At 40.7% G+C, this 17,489-nt stretch overlaps 1 protein-coding gene across 6 annotated transcripts in view; it reads right to left on the reverse strand.

Annotated features, from left to right (window-relative positions):
* The window catches only part of CMKLR2 (chemerin chemokine-like receptor 2), a 50,508-nt gene extending 35,831 nt beyond the window's left edge, over positions 1–14,677 (reverse strand). For 2 of the 6 annotated variants that reach the window (XM_010802249.4, XM_005202723.5), the window contains exon 1: positions 10,194–10,282. Coding sequence is in view for 2 of the 6 variants with exons in the window: in XM_005202718.5 (XP_005202775.1) it covers positions 10,194–10,315 (122 nt within the window). In the remaining 4 variants the exon portion in view is untranslated. Of the gene's footprint in view, positions 1–10,193; positions 10,533–14,471 lie in introns of those variants that run through there. The other 4 variants (XM_005202718.5, XM_025000353.2, XM_005202720.5 and 1 more) reach the window with 4 other exon arrangements.
* Positions 14,678–17,489: the final 2,812 nt, after the last annotated feature.

The raw sequence follows: 17,489 nt of genomic DNA on the forward strand, positions 1-17,489 counted from the left end.
GATCATGGCACCCAGACCCATCACTTCATGGCAAATAGATGGGGAAACATTGGAAGCAGCGACAGACTTTATTTTGGGGGGGTGCTCCCAAATCACTGCTGATGGTGACTGCAGCCATGAACTTAAAAGATGCTTGCTCCTTGGAAGAAAAGCTATGACCAACCTAGACAGCATATTAAAAAGCAGAGACATTACTTTCCCAACAAAGGTCCGTCTAGTCAAAGCTATGATTTTTCCAGTAGTCATGTATGGATGTGAGAGTTGGGCCATAAAGAAAGCTGAGCACTGAAGAATTGATGCTTTCAAACTGTGGTGCTGGAGAAAACTCTTGAGAGTCCCTTCGACTACAGGGAGATCAAACCAGTCAATCTTAAAGGAAATCAGTCCTGATTATTCATTGGAAGGACTGATGCTGAAGCTGAAGCTCCAATACTTTGGCCACCTTATGAGAAGAACTGACTCACTGGAAAAGACCCTGATTCTGGGAAAGTTTGAAGGCAGGAGAAGGGGATGACAGAGGAGGAGATGGTTGGATGGCATCACTGACTCAATGGACATGAATTTGAGCAAGTTCTGGGAATTAGTGATGGACAGGGAAGGCTGGTGTGCTACAGTCCAAGGGGGCCACAAAGAGTCAGACATGACTGAACCACTGAACTGAACTGAACTAAATTTTAGTTTCTTCATCTGTGATCTGGGGAGGAACACCATCAGCAAACCACTCTAGGGTTGTTGTAAGAATTACACAGGATAATGTATATAAGTGCCTAGCACAGTGCCTGGATCATAGTAAGAGCTCAGGAAATATGCAATATCATTTTTATATCTTACTTTATTAGTGATTTTTTATTAGGGTGTACTATGAAATAATTCACAAAACTAACATATGGTTTTGTTGAAAGGTAGCACATTCTTGGGCTTCCAGCTAGTTTAATGATCACTGGTTCTAATCAGAGAGCTCATTTGATGATATTATTTGTAATTAGTTTAGATAACATTCTGGATTTGTGCTTCATTCTGAAAGAAAACATTAGTTGAAAGATACCACGGGAGCAACAAAATAATGGTTTCTTGCTGGGACAGTAAAGCTACATTACACTCATTCCTTCCTTTCCAAAGGGGAACATTTTGATCCTGTGATAATATTCCATTTAAAGGAGTTTATTTATTTTATGTCAAATGATTTATGTAGATCAAGTTCATTTCTTGTGATAAAGATGGGAATGAAGTAAACTGGGCTTCTTGCTGAAATCTCTGTGACTTGCTGTGATCCAACTGGTTAGAAAATACATCAACTGTCTGACTAAGCAAAAATAAAAAAAGCCCTACAAAAAAACAAAAAAAAATGAGCTTTTCCAAAGAAATCCTGTTTGGGCACTCTCTTACGTTTGATGAATGAGTTATTTACTGGCTGCTTGAGAAAAGTGTAAAAAGGAAGAAGTTGTCTTTTTAGAAAATTATTGAAGTGTACTCAGTACAAATTCCATTTGACAAGGTTTGAAAATAGACCTAGTTTTTAACAAATCAAGCTTTTGTTTAATTAAGACTGAAATAAATGAGTGTGAATATTCTTATAAATAATCTAATAGAAAGTTAAAATGAAGAGATACTCTTCACAATCATTTCCTCCACCCGCTCCTATGTTCTGGGGGATAGAATACATTTGTAAGGAGATATGAAAATACACTTTTAAATAGTGTTTGGTATATTATGATCCCTCCTAAGAGATAAACCGTGTTAGGCATGTTCTGAAGGTCCTCCTTCCCTATTCAATCTCTTAGAAATCAAAAAGCAAACCAAGGAGAAATGCCTCCTGATACCATCCCAGAGCAAGGCACCTCTCCCAAACAAGGAAGAATTTAGTCATTTTACTATCTTCAAAATTTTCCATCTTCTTGGTTATTCAATGTAAACAACTGAATTAAATATACATTTTGTGTCTGAGTGTGTTGATAATGATAGAATTACCCTAGAGGTGAATGGTCTTATTTTGAATAATTAATGAAATAAAAGCCCATATGGGGCAGAATGACAATCAAAAGAAGAGTCACATTTAGTATTATCTATACATTTGAGTCGGAGAAGGCAGTGGCACCCCACTCCAGCACTTTTGCCTGGAAAATCCCATGGAGGGAGGAGCCTGGTAGGTTTCAGTCCATGGGATTGCTGGAGTCGGACACGACTGAGCGATTTCAATTTCACTTTCACTTTTCACTTTCATGCATTGGAGAAGGAAATAGCAACCCACTCCAGTGTTCTTGCCTGGAGAATCCCAGGGACGGGGAAGCCTGGTGGGCTGCCGTCTATGGGGTCGCACAGAGTCGGACACGACTGAAGCGACTTAGCAGCAGCAGCAGCAGCATACATTTGAGTAATACAATAAACAATTTCTATAGACTTAGTATTTCCCATAAAGTAACCAAACAATTGATTTGACTAAACTCATTTCCTGGACTTGCTGGTGGTTTGGAATTAAGGAGAAAATCATCAGTTCTTCTAAAGGGTAAGCTATGTTTTTAGATATTACTTTCCTAAGTGAATTCTTTCCTGATCTCCACAAGTCTATCCCTCAACTTAAATCAGGGTCCCTGCTCTACACTCTTCCTTTAGAATTTTTATATATTTGAATGTTTGTTTGATGAATCTCTCTCCTCCACCAGACAGTTGCTTCGCTTCCCTTCATACACCCAGATACTTCCTTCATACTCTCTTTGCTCCCCAGGTGGCGCCAGTGGTAAAGAATCTGCCTGCCCATCCAGTACACATAAGAGATGAGGGTTCGATCCCTGGATCAGGAAGATCCCGACGTAGGAAAATGGCAACCCAGCCCAGTACTCTCGGAGAAGGCAATGGCACTCCACTCCAGTACTCTTGCCTGGAAAATCCCATGAACGGAGGAGCCTGGTAGGCTGCAGTCCGTGGGGTCGCTAGGAGTCAGACACGACAGAGCGACTTCACTTTCACTTTTCAGTTTCACGCATTGGAGAAGGAAATGGCAACCCACTCCAGTGTTCTTGCCTGGAGAATCCCAGGGACAGGGAGCCTGGTGGGCTGGCGTCTATGGGATCGCACAGAGTCGGACAGGACTGACGCGACTTAGCAGCAGCAGCAGCAGCAGCCGCCCAGTATTCTTGCCTGAAAAATTCCATGGACAGAGGAACCTGGAGGGCTACAAAGAGTCAAACTGAGAGCACATGCACAAATATTTACTGGCTGGCAGTAAAACTATTCAGTGAGGTTTTTAAAAAAAAATATTTATTTACTTGGCTGCATTGAGTCTGTTTGCATCACCTGGGATCTTTTGTTGCAGTATGCGGGCTCAGTAGCTGTGCCACACTGGTTTAGTTGCCCTGTGGCACGTGGAATCTTAGTTTCCCAATCAGGGATGGAACCCACACCCCATGCATTGTGAGGTGCATTCTTAACCACTGGACCGCCAAGGTAGTCCCATATTTGGTGGGTTTTGAGAAAAGGCATTCACGGTCATGGGCATCTTGGCAACAACTAACATTTATATTTGCTTGAAAGGCAAAAGTGAGTTTGAGAAGGAAATTTCAGCTCTTAATTATCATCAAATCCATTAGTTTTTGTTCTCAGGTCCTCTTTCTTATTAAAGGTGTTAAAAGAATGATGATTAGAGATGTTTTAAATCTGTCCGGCCACTTAATTAGATCAGGATTCTTGAATGAAAACAAGTCCCACTTACAGGGAAAGATGATGAGATTTTTCTCTAAACTATTATCAGAAAATAAATAAATAAATAAATAAACTATTATCAGGAGCAAATTACATCCAATAATGTATGGCTTATAATTAAGAACAGTCTACCTAACTACATTCAAAATGAAGCAAACGAAGCATACGACATTATACGACAGGACCTAATTATATGACACCATTTAACACATTATAGTAATAGGGTAACATCTCCTGAGACTTGTTATGTGTACTACAACACTAAGCAGCTGCATTTTCACATTTCATTCTCACAACAACCCTGTGAAGTACTATTATTATTTCTATGAGGCTAAGGAAGGTTGGGCAATTAACAAAAGTGGTGAAGCCCAGACAAGACTTCTGGGTCTGACTTCAGGGACCTCCTTCTTAATCCTTGTACACATGCTCTCTGTAGTAACCACCTGTTGGTGTGTTTATCTCCCTTGCTAAATGTTGAAAGTCTCAAGGGCAAGGTGATAAAGATAAAGACAAAGCTTTACTCGTTTGTGTGTCTCAAATACAGAACAGAGAGTGCAGGAAACATAGTAGGTACTCAATAAAAGTTTAGTGAATGAAGGAGGAAGTGTTTTCTCCATTCTCAAAACTATAGTATGTTGAGTATAGTTTTAGTGTTAGACATAGTTAACTATATAATGTGTATAAATAAAATATACAAACCAAACAAATATTTATGCAATAAAATAAATAATATAGATATATCTTTCTATTTTATTAAATTAATAATCCATATTTTATGTTGAAGCATATGACATTGCCATTTTATTAGGTCAAAAATCATCAAGGACAGATAACAGCACTTTTAAATGGTACCTCATTAAAAAAAATCCATGTCAACTCTTTAGTTACACAATAAGTGGAATGCACCATTACCATATGTTTTCCACTGAAACAGAGGTTTATCATTAACTGCCAAAGAGAAAGATTTATGAAAATTAAGGATGTCATATCTATAAGCACTTTCTACTAGGTCTAGTGATCTAATTTCACATACAAATTATATTTCATGCCCTTAGGTCCTTATGAAAATTCAACCCAGCACATATTATTAGACTTGACTTGGATTCTCTCTTTTCTGAGCTGCCAGGTTGCATAGTCCATGCAAAAGTCCTTCTTCATAAAGCCCTATCCTTCTAGTATTAACTCTGCCTTTATCCCAAGCCCTGATGCATCCCCTGCTGCTGCTGCTGTTAAGTCACTTCAGTCATGTCTGACTCTGTGGGACCCCATAGACGGCAGCCCACCAGGCCCCGCCGTCCCTGGGACTCTCCAGTCAAGAACACTAGAGTGGGTTGCCATTTCCTTCTCCAATGCATGAAAGTGAAAAGTGAAAGTGAAGTCATTCAGTCGTGTCTGACTCTTCAAGATCCCATGGACTGCAGCCCACCAGGCTCCTCCATCCATGGGATTTTCCAGGCAAGAGCACTGGAATGGGGTGCCATTGCCTTCTCCGATGCACCCTGTAGTGTTCCTCAAACACTTCAGTAATTATTCTGTTTATAACGATGACTTTTTGTTGAATGTTGGAGTCTGTTATATGCAACTGTATAAAGCATTTAAAAATGGAGGAACTGTACTGAAGTGGGTCAGAATATGCCACCCTCAAATATGCTACTTTGGCATATAGATTATTCCAAGTTAAAGTTATGTGAGAAAGAGCTGGTACAAGAAGGATACCCTGACCCTTCTTTGTCCCCAAAGCAGGAAATAACCTTCCTATGTGAAAGGTAGCCTCCCTATATCAGGAGAGTAGAAAGCATCTTTATCACCAGAAATAGGGAATTTGGGGCCAAGAAGACCTTATAAACAAAACTTGTTACTTCTTCACTAATTCACTACTCCAAATCCAAACTTCTTTGTCCTATCGATTCTTCACGAATTTATTCTTCATCTAAAAGGTATACAAGCTGCTTGCCTTGGTTACTGCTTTGAATTTCATATATGGACTCCCGTACACATGAAATTAGTTTTTCTCTTGTTAATCAGTTTTATTTGATTATTACACCAGCCAAACACCTTTGAAAGTAAGAAGGGAAGTTTCCACCTCTCTAACACCCAAATGATTTGGTTATTATACTAAATGATGGCCTGGGTGACCATGGACAGTTCTTAAATTTAACTTTTTTTTGTTTGTTTCTTGCATAAGAAGAAATACCAAAGTAGAACTTCAGAGAGTAACCCTTGAGGCCTTTTAAAGGTCATAGGATAAGCTTTGCTTCTTCATGATTCCTGAGAGATTATGACTTCTTTTTATTTAACTCTTTATATGCTGAACTTCATTAAATAAATTACTTTCTTGAATGTTGTCATCTAGTGGTTGCATTCTTGCCAGCAATACCAGTAAGGTCTCTCTTTTTTGGTGTTCGAAAAAAGTCCTCCTAAACCATTGCTGCTGCTGCTAAGTCATTTCAGTCGTGTCCGATTCTGTGTGACCCCTTAGACGGCAGCCCAGCAGGCTCCCCTGTCCCTGGGATTCTCCAGGCAAGAACACTGGAGTGGGTTGCCATTTCCTTCTCCAATGCATGAAAGTGAAAAGTGAAAGTGAAGTCGCTCAGTCGTGTCCGACTCTTAGCGACCCCATGGACTGAAGCCTACCAGGCTCCTCCGTCCATGGGATTTTCCAGGCAAGAGTACTGGAGTGGGGTGCCATTGCCTTCTCTGTTGAGGGGTCTGAATTCTTTTTCTACTCTACTTCCGTCTTCAATTTAAACATTATACCTCAGTGAGTGAAGGTCGCTCAGTCATGTCTGACTCTTTGCAACCCCATGGACTATACAGTCATGGAATTCTCCAGGCCAGAATAATGGAGTGGGTAGCCTTTCCCTTCTCCAGGGGATCTTCCCAACCCAGGGATTGAACCCAGGTCTCCCGCATTGCAGGCAGATTCTTTACCAGCTAGCTGAGCTACCCGGGAAGCCCTAAGAATACTGGAGTGGGTAGCCTATTCCTTCTCCAGAGGATCTTCCTGACCCAGGAATCGAACCAGGGTCTCTTGCATTGTAGGCAGATTCTTTACCATCTGAGCTACCAGGAAAGCCCAGGCTGAAGGAAGGACTGCATAATTCCTAGCAAAAAGCTTGTGCCTGATTCATGTTTACTTTTTTTCTACTGACACTATTTTCTTTAACAATGAAGAGAATTTTTCATCTTATTTGAGTATCATGGAATAATCAGTACATATTATGATAATTGAATATGAAAACATAGAATCTGAATAAAAAATTTGTTTCACCAAATATTAGGTATCCACTGTGTGTGCAAGGACCCCATTATATATATCACATTGAACAATGACTTAATAAGCAGAGGTTGGAAAAAGGGTAAGAGGTGAGACTGGAGGGCTCGAAGGAACCTAGCCCATCAGTTTATTTAAGACTAAAGGAAACTGAGTTCCAGGAAGTTTGCTCAGCCTCAAGTCACAAAACAAATTAGAGACAAAGCTGGGATTAAAATCTGGGGTGACAGACAATTTCAAAATAGCAAGTTTAACAATGCTATGCAGCCATAGATTTGGGGAATGTTTAGAAATTGTCCAATTTAAGAGGATGCTGTGTTATTTATCTGCATTTAGCTAGTTTTGCTTTTTTTCTATCTTTAAAATTTTTATACTATCAGTTTTTATTGTGGTCTTGGCTTTTGCTACTTTCATTAGAAGATTTGTGAGGCAGTAGGAGTGGGGGAAGGAAGGATTGGGAGTTTGGGATTAGTAGATGCAAACTATTACACATAGGATGAATAAAACAAGGTCTTACTTGTTCTACAGCACAGGGAACTGCATTCAATATGCTGTGATAAAACATGCTGGAAAAGAGCATGAAAAAGAATATATATATATATATATATGTGTGTGTGTGTGTGTATAACTGAGTCACTGCTGTACAGCAGAAATTAAACACAACGTTGGTAGTCAACTATACTTCAGAACATTTTTCAAAAGACGTCTCATGAGGCAGAAACCTTTGTTCAAGTTACTGTCACCAAAGAAACTGGATGAATTAGAATGGAAGAGCCTCCACCAGACTGAAGGGTTTAACTTTCAGATCTTCAGGTTAAAGACCTGAAGAAAAAAATAGATGGGAATTCTCAATATTATAAAATTTTAAAATTATACAAATAATGGACTATTAGAAAGTTTGGGGAAAGAGAAAGGATATATATATCACCTGAAGGGGTCCAGCATGTGCCACTGTGGCATAAAAATTATCTTGAACAGAGGGCGTGTGAGGTCCCAAAAGAACTCAGTTGTCGTAAACCCCCTCCCCAGGAGCAGCAAGGAAAGGTCGACTCTTAACCTCCATGGGCGAGAAGTCTCCACAACAGATCCAAACAATGTCACGCAAACTATCCTGCTGCCCATCTATTCTCCTAAAGGCCTGTTTATGTTCCTCAAAAGTCATTTGTTTTCCCATAAGTGCCCTTTCTCCACCTCCTCCTTCCTTATTTAGATATTTAAGAAGTCACTTGTATTCCTGTAACTGTCCTTCTTTCTCCTCCCTTCCCTTTAAGATGGTGTGAAGTGAAATCGCTCAGTCGTGTCCAACTCTTTGCGATACCATGGACTGTAGCCTACCAGGCTCCTCTGTTCATGAGATTTTCCAGGCTATAGTATTGGAGTGGATTACCATTTCCTTCTCCAGGGGATCTTCCCAACCCAGGGATTGAACCCGGGTCTCCCGCATTGTAGACAGACGCTTTACCGTCTGAGCCACCAGGGACCAGGCCCCAGTTCCAGCCCTCCCTTTGAGTGACATTTTTATGTGAAGTCCATCATCTGTCATTTATTAGTTTAATTCATAAGCCTTCAGAAACTGAATTTAAGAGGGTAGAGGAAAAGTTTTCTTCCCTGATAAATCATCAGTTCACCATTAGCTTAACACAGTTGTTTTCAATTTTGTGTGTTTTTCTTCAATTCTTTCATTTCCATTTACCTTTTTACATAATCACAGTCACTGTCAGTATTATGAGCACTTGTCCATGATGCAACATATTCCTCCAAACTATTATTGCCTAATGACTTAAACATTTCACTGAAATAATATATAAGGTTAACTAGCTTTATTTTCTTAATGATTGGAGTACAATTGCTTTACAATGTTGTATTAGTTTCTGCTGAATAACAACGTGAATCAGGGGTGTGTGTGTGTGTGTGTGTGTGTGTGTGTGTGTGTGTGTCTAATCCCCTCCCTCCCACCCACCTCTTAAGCAGCTTTCTACTGCTGGATATTTAGATTGCTTTTTGTAAACTATTCAGAAAAAAAGTCTTTGAGCACAAGACTTTTCTTATTTCAGAATTACTTCTGTAAGTTAGCTTCAACTGCTGTAGCCTTTGAGAGGGGAATGTTGGGTTAAATAACTGTCTCTCAGGGAGACGACAGTTAGTAGTAAAGTAACACAGAAAAGGTATGACATTCTTTATAAACTAAAGAACTTAAATTTTAGGTAAAATCATAAATAATATCTGTGAAAAAACAAAAATCATTCAGTGTCTGGAAGAAGTGCAAACATGATGAGTGTTATACAAAAAGAGAAATTACTTGAACTAGGTAATTTGAGATGTCTGTTGGCTTTTTCACAAAACAAACTAGTGGATTAATTTAGCAACAAGTTGGTGGAAGCTTGGGCAAATGAGTTTGTTTGAAGGAAGAATGGCCAGCTTAAGAGAGTAACTGATGGTGAAAGTTCTATTATCAAATTTTCATTTGGTTTTCATTAGTTTTCATTTAGGGGAAAAGAATAAACTATTGACAAAGAGCAATTGGTGAACACAGTTATCTGACCACCCAGAGTTAGCCCAACCTTTTCTCCCACATACTTCCCTTCGTCCTGCGTTAGATGAGCTCAGATACCAAATCCTCTAACAGGCAATTGATAATGAGATTTCAAAAACGCAGCAGCAAAAAAGAAATGTTGGTATTGAAGAACCGAATGCTATTCATCTCAAAAAGGAGAAAACCAAGCCACGTTACAACTCAATTTAGAACTTTGTTCCTACCATGTAATCAAAAGAGGGCAAAATCAGTTTTCATCTCAGAGCACCATTTCCTCCTACTCGATTTCACTACAGTGAGCTTTCCACTAATGATGTTAGACATTTCTGAGTCATAACTGCATTTGTGAGCTGTCATTTTCTAGGTAAAAGCTGATGAAATGAAAGTTCTTCATTGCGCCTTCCCAATTCCCCCATCCCACCCCAGCAACCTAGTCCTGTTCTCTCAGTGTTTCAGATTTAATCACAGCTGTTGCAAACCCAGTTACACTTTTCCTAAACACTTTTGACAGGACCAAAAATATGAATTTGCACAGAGAGTGTTTCATAAGCTATCAGGAGTCCTTTTCCTTTTTGTTTTTTGCCAGCTGGTAGGTAGTCCAAATACTGCTTTGTAAATAAATCATCTGCAGGCATCCTCATCAGGTCAGCTGCAAACGTGTCAGTGTGAGGAAAACAAGAAAGCACTTACCAGTTAATTTTCTGTGAAGAGAGAAGCTTTTGTGATGTCTGGGTGTAACTTCCCTGCTCCAGAATGAAATGGAGAGTGGTTTTCAGAACAGCTACGTTGGACACTTTCCCCAGCCTCCTCATTCGGCTTTTATCTGGCTTTTGAAATGACACTGTAGAGGAGAATGATGTAGGGTTTCGCTTGAATGTGGTTTTTCCCTTCCTCCTCTACCCTCCATAAAAATTCATCATGTATTCCAGGAGAAAAGTAAGCAGTGAACACACTGCACAGATTAATTCTTCTGCTCAGCATGGACACATGTGTATCAGAGGTTTGTTCCCTGAAAGATCATTGCTGTTGGCTGCAGCGCCTCAAGCTGGAAACCAGCTTCCAAAGGGGGAGGCACCAATCCCTCCTTTGTTTGGATGGGCTTTGGCTTACGAATCAATTTAAAGTTCATTCCAACGTTGGCATGAAAAGAACCATAGAATCTAAGTAGAGCTCTTCAAATGTACCCAGGGCTCATTAGGAAAGAGATTTTATTTCCTGGGTTTCAGTGGGAGGAATCAGAATCACACAATAGTTAAGTATGAATTAATATTTTAATTTTTATTTCTTTATTGAGGTGGGTTGAGAGAGAGTTTTCCAGGTTTTGGAGAAATTAAAGATCCGATTCTTATCTCTCATTTCATCTGTGATGAGGGCAGATGAGGGCAAGTCTGTGTACCTGAAGGACTCAGAGAATGAGAAGTGTGGAGGCTGATACTTCACACTAGGAAGCCAGCCCTGATGCAATTAGCTTGTCCATCTGTAGAGCTAACTCGATTTTCTTTAAGGTCAAACATCAGCTTGTCCATGTGAACATTACTAGGTCTTAAAACGTTAGCCAAGCTAATTGAACACTGTGAGGTGTGAGAGGCCAGAAAACACAATTTGTGTCTGATTGCTGTGAGTTCTGAGGGCTTAGGAGAATGGGTCACCCTGAAAGGTGCCTTGTTGAAGACTAAGAATTATTTTGAGAGTTTTATTTTAAGGAACTTCAAGCTCAGGAAAAGCTCCGAAAACTGAGTAGAAGTTAACCATTTGTAAGGGAAATCTTACATTTGTAAAGGAAATTTACATTAGAAAGGGGGCCAGTATCAGGAAGACAGTGATTCCTTTTTCTTTTGAGACTTAACTTCTGGACCTAGCCACCTCAGTTTACCAAACAATTCCTGTTTTCACCAGTCTGTGAATTGCCTTCCCCCACCTTTAAGCCTCAGACCCCATCCTTTTCCTTAGTTCAGGATGGAATATTATCTTCAATCTTCTTTTCAGTGGGGTTTCTGTGTGTACATAATTAAAATTTCCCCCTGTTAATCTTTTATTTGCAGTGGCGGATTTAGCCAAGTATAATGAAAGGTTGAAGGAAAATTATTTTCCCCCTCTACAAGATGAAGTCCAGAAAATCGAAAACAATAATCCTCTGTTGGGGGGCGGGGGTTGGTGAGAGTGGGGTGGGGGCAGACTGGGATAACACTGGGGGATAGAGTGGGTATGATTTCTCAAACTACACATGTCCCTCAGCCCCCTGGGGATGTACACTCTTCCATGTTTGCCCCCAGTCCTTGATTCCACAGAAATATCACTATTAATAATCTTGGCATATTACTTGTCAATGTTATCTGACAAGTTATCACTGAAGGAGGTGATACCTGATGGAGGTGATACCCATTCACTAATTCCTACCCCTTGGCATCAGCTATATTCGTATTTACTGAGTTATATGTTGTCTTCCATAATCACACAAAAGCACAATTTCATCCATAAAAGACACTTTTTTAGAAGAAGTTTTTCAGGAAGTTTTGGTTACTTTACATGGCTTTAGATTTATTTTCTAGTAGTGGAGTGTGAAGCATCAGGTAGCAAAAAAGACAAAAGAAATGACATTTCACAAGCATTTACTGTGCTCCCAGCACAGTAATCACACTGAAACCCAGGAAAGGATCAGCCTTTTTAGTTTTCTGTTTTAGTTACCACCTAAAACAACAAAGTTGTGACAGATGCTTACTTAGCTTTGAAATTGGTCCCCCCAAGTCAAGGATAGTAAATAAAATCTCTATCCTAATCAGCCCTATACTCTATGCTCTGTGTCTGAGGAGCTCTGCTTCAAAGTCCTAAGGCTTGCCTGATATTTGATCTTTTATTCAAAAGTAGTTAAAACTGAAGTGCTCATGTATACGAGACATTAGCTTACCTGCATTGGTTAAGCTGATGAGTCAGGTCATTGGGGATCTGTGAATTGCAGAGCTGGAGTTCTGTCCCAGGCATTCTGATTCCAAATGCCAAGCTCTTAATGTAACTGGGAAGGGTTAATTTTTGACTCCCTGCGGGATCTGTTTCTCTGACTTTAACCCTGTTTTTGCCGTTTCTATTATTATAATCAAACATAATGGCCTGCCTCAGAGAGCCCTGCCCCCTCTGCCTGACCCTTTTAAAGTGCCTTTGTTTAGCTCACAGGGAGATTATCTGACCCAGCCCACCAATGAATGACTGTAAGTAAAGGAAACTAACATATCCCCCTGCCTGAGGCTTGCCATTCTAGGAGATAATTGCCAGAGTCAAAAGGTCTTTTCAGTTTGTTTCCTGGCCTCCCCCCATCCCTGATCCATAAAGGAACCTGGCATCCAGGCCCCAACAAGATGGTTATTTTGAGACATTAGTCAGCCATTTTCTCAGTCAGCCTCAACACTTCGTCCCTCAGATTTATTGGCCTCTGGTGCAGTCCGGAGAGTGAGCTTGGACTCAGTAACATTAAGACACTTAGCTCTATGAGAAAAGGTGTTTCCAGAATCAAGTGACTAGGAGGAAGGGGCAGGAATAACTTCTGCCAAATAAAAAGACTTTCAAGACGGTTCCAGCATTTTCTAAATCAGTGCAAGTTCTCTGAAACCTGCTGTGGTCAGGGTTTCAAGGGGTCTTTCTAGAGGGGTGGGTGTGTATAAGCAGGTCTAAAGGGCCAGCTGGGCTCAGAGGGAAGATACACAGTGCCTCTATCACAGAGGAATGGGATCATTCTTTAAAAATAGTTTTTCTCCACTGATACTTGAAATTTCACTCTTAGAAAATCAGTCTTTTGAAGAGAGTACGTTTTAAAAGAGAAACTTTGTATTAAGTAAGGTTCTAGTGGTTAGAATGGACTGGGTGCTTTTAAGATGACTGTCCCTTCTCCTTACTCCAACCCCTCCAGAAAAAATTGGAATCAGTAACTTGGTCTCTGCAGAGGATGAGATGGTTTGATGGCATCACCAACTCAATGGACATAAATTTGAGTAGACTCTGGGAGTTGGTGACGGACAGGGGGCCCTGGCATGTTGCAGTCCACGGGGTCGCAAAGAGTCAGACATGACTGAGTGACTGAACTGAACTGAACTGAACTTGGTCTCCCATATCTTGCAATGATCAAGAATATCTTTATTCTTTTCCTTTCTTGTATGATGATAAAATAGCAAATTTACCTCAAACACCTAAATACTCTGATGATAGAAATTTCAGAAATAGACATTTGAGAAAACACAATAGATCACAGTGGGTTTTGTTACTGACCATTTCTAATATTTTTGTTGTTGTTTGTAAAAAGAAAAAAAAAAAATTGGCCCAGAACATAACCTCTGGGAAAGAGACAATGTGATAAGATGGATATTTTCTTTTAAAAGAAACTGATCTGTGAAAAAGGCAAAAACCTCACTTCTTTTGAGTTTTTTTCCTCTTGTCATACAGGGAGATGACTATCTCCTTGTGTAAATGCCCTTCGTAGGCCTGTTTCTTTGGGGTAGGCAGAGTCAGAGATTATACCTGGGGGCCTTTAGTGGGTTAACAGTGAGGTTTTCCTTGGGATTTAAATGGCAGACTCAGTTCTTTGGGAGGTCACAGCAAGGAGCCATGCCCATGTGGCCATATAGGGCCACTTCCATGCACTTAAACCAGACAATTCTTAACAGCCACAGAAGACAAAGCCAGCTTCAAATTCTTGCTTTAAATTTTGTACAACCCCTGCAGGAACCTAGCCTGAGGATACTTAGTAAATCTGTCAAAGGAATTAAAATATAGCTTTTTAATTAAGATATACAAAGCTCTAATTACCTGCGGAAATGAGTGGAACAACTTCTATTGTTGTCTTTTACTTGAAAAAAACCTCTTTTAATATGCCAAATGCCAGCTCAAATGAAATCTACATACTGAGACTTAGAATGCTGTTCTTAACTACCTATCTCAGAGGTTCTGAGCCTGAAACCTTTGGAGGGCCAAGCAAACACTCACCCCTCAGAAGGTGCCCATGCAGTGCAGCGGCAAGGAGTCCGGTGGGCCAAGGCTTCCAGGCTCCGTGCTCTGAATCTTTGAGGTAAAGAATTTCTCTGGAAGAACTGGCCGCAGCTACCCAGAGTCTTGAAAGAAATATTTCTTCTTTTTGTAACCAAGGGAGGTAAATAATCTTTTAACTCATTGCCCTACAAAGAAAAAAAAAAGTGGTTGTCAGTAGTTAAATAAATTTGGTGTATATCACTTAGTCCACAGGCATCTGGGTGACACCATCCTTGGCCCTGACTCAAGAGAAAGGAGGACTCTGGGGCTTCAGGCCACTCCCAACTATTTACTGTAATTATGCTTCTTTTCTCGTTAAACTGCAGATTATGGATGTGATGTAAGTGTAGCTGGATTTTTCTAAGATGTCACATTTGGGGAAAGGAAAGGATCAGAAAATAAATTGTATTTTCTCAACTTCTGTAACTGATTCAATCACTACTTGCATTTTTATTAGGAATTTTGTAGCCTGCGGGTGAACTGCAGCTGAGGACCTATTTTGTTTGCGTCGCAGTGTTTTTCTAGAGTTTGAATTAATTTCCATCATTTAAAAATCAAGGGATATCACAAAGACATCAGATTGTCAGCTCCTCATGAAAAAAAATTGCCAGAGGTTGGTAACTATGGGCCTGTGTCCCACAAGGATACAGCTGAGGAAGGCTGAATAGGAGCTGCTCCCGGTGTCACCCGCAACTTGCAGCCGGGCATTTCTATTCATTCTATACCTTTCTCCCCTGCCTTCTGACTCACAGACAATGTTCATGTGGACCTTCTAGGAGTTTGGGCTTGCAACCTCATGTTCTTTCCCAATTCTTTTCCTGTTGAGTTTCTTCAATTTAGGACAATTGCGTACACAGAAAGATAAGTCATTGGGCAATCGTTTTTATTGCATAAGGAATTTTAGGTTTGGTCATTTTAAAAATATGAATCCCCAAAGCTTCCCTCCTAAAACCAGACTGCATTATAAAATATGATTAAATCAATGAAACCAGCTTTAACTAGCTTAACTAGCGGTAGGTGCAAAGGAAGAGCAGTGGGGGCAACCTGCCCCTATGTAGGCAATAATGGAGTGCTGTCTTTAGAGAATTTCAACCCAATAATAAAACCAACTAAAGCCCTTCTGCTTTTTGTGATCACTGTGTGCCAGAAATTCTAAGCAGGTGATGAAACCCTCCCCGCCTCAAAATACCTTTAAGTTCTAGAAAATTGCTGATATTATATTAGTGGAACCACTGACAGAAATTGTCTACCCTGGCCAGGAACAATAGTAATGACTTGCATGAGTTACCTTACAACAGGAATTCCTGGTAAGGAAAGCAGAACTTACAAGCAACCACCAACCAGAAGAATTTGGCAAAGGTCAGAAGGAGAGAGGGGAGGCCAGTCCATATGTCCTACCAACCCCAGAATCCTTCTTGTTGGGATCCATCTTGACTGAGCAATGCACAAGCCACCAAGAAGCACCCTGAGTCAGAATGATTGGCCAGAGACAACCTGGAAACTAACCCCCACCACCATGAAACCCAAGACTGCAAGCCAGGTGGCAAAGCAGTTCTCCTGGGTGTCCTTACCCTGCTGCTCTCTGCCCAGGCACCCCTTCCCGTTAAAGTCTCTTGCTTTGTCAGCACATGTGCCTCCTTGGACAATTCATTCGAGTGCTAGACATGAGCCCACTCTTGGGCTCTGCAAAGTGTCCTCTTTCCAGCAACAATTATTCTGACTTTTAATTACATATACATATTTTTTATTACATATACATTGCGTTATTTTTTAATAGGCAATGTGCTTTATATGACGGAGAAGGCAATGGCACCCCACTCCAGTACTCTTGCCTGAAAAATCCCATGGGCAGAGGAGCCTGGTGGGCTGCAGTCCATGGGGTCACAAAGAGTCGGACACGACTGAGCGACTTCACTTTCACTTTTTACTTTCATGCATTGGAGAAGGAAATGGCAACCCACTCCAGTGTTCTTGCCTGGAGAATCCCAGGGACCGGGGAGCCTGGTGGGCTGCCATCTATGGGGTCACACAGAGTCAGACACGACTGAAGTGACTTAGCATAGCTTTATATGAAAGCTGCTTATTCTTATTTTAATTTCTGTTCAGTTCAGTTTAGTGCAGTCACTCAGTCGTGTCCAACTCTTTGCAACCCCATGAATCGCAGCATCCCAGGCCCCCCTGTCCATCACCAACTCCCGGAGTTTACCCAAACTCATGTCCATTGAGTCGGTGATGCCATCCAGCCATCTCATCCTCTGTCGTCCCCTTCTCCTCCTGCCCCCTATCCCTCCCAGCATCAGGGTCTTTTCCAATGAGTCAACTCTTCGCATGAGGTGGCCAAAGTGTTGGAGTTTCAGCTTCAACATCAGTCCTTCCAATGAACATCCAGGACTGATCTCCTTTAGGATGGATTGGTTGGATTTTTTTGCAGTCCAAGGGACTCTCAAGAGTCTTCTCCAACACCACAGTTTAAAAGCATCAATTCTTCGGCACTCAGCTTTCTTTATAGTCCAACTCTCACATCCATACATGACCACTGGAAAAACCATAGCCTTGACTAGATGGACCTTTGTTGGCAAAGTAATGTCTCTGCTTTTTAATATGCTATCTAAGTTGGTCATAACTTTCCTTCCAAGGAGGAACCATCTTTTAATTTCATGGCTGCAATCACCATCTGCAGTGATTTTGGAGCCCAAAAAAATAAAGTCTAATACTGTTTCCACTGTTTCCCCATGTGTTTGCCATGAAGTGATGGGACCAGATGCCATGATCTTCGTTTTCTGAATGTTGAGCTTTAAGCCAACTTTTTCACTCTCCTCTTTCACTTTCATCAAGAGGCTTTTTAGTTCCTCTTCACTTTCTGCCATAAGGGTGGTGTCATCTGCATATCTGAGGTTATTGATATTTCTCCCAGCAATCTTGATTCCAGCTTGTGCTTCTTCCAGCCCAGCGCTTCTCATGATGTACTCTGCATAG

This window comes from Bos taurus, chromosome 2, assembly GCF_002263795.3.
Source record: "Bos taurus isolate L1 Dominette 01449 registration number 42190680 breed Hereford chromosome 2, ARS-UCD2.0, whole genome shotgun sequence".
Taxonomy (NCBI): Eukaryota; Metazoa; Chordata; class Mammalia; order Artiodactyla; family Bovidae; genus Bos; species Bos taurus.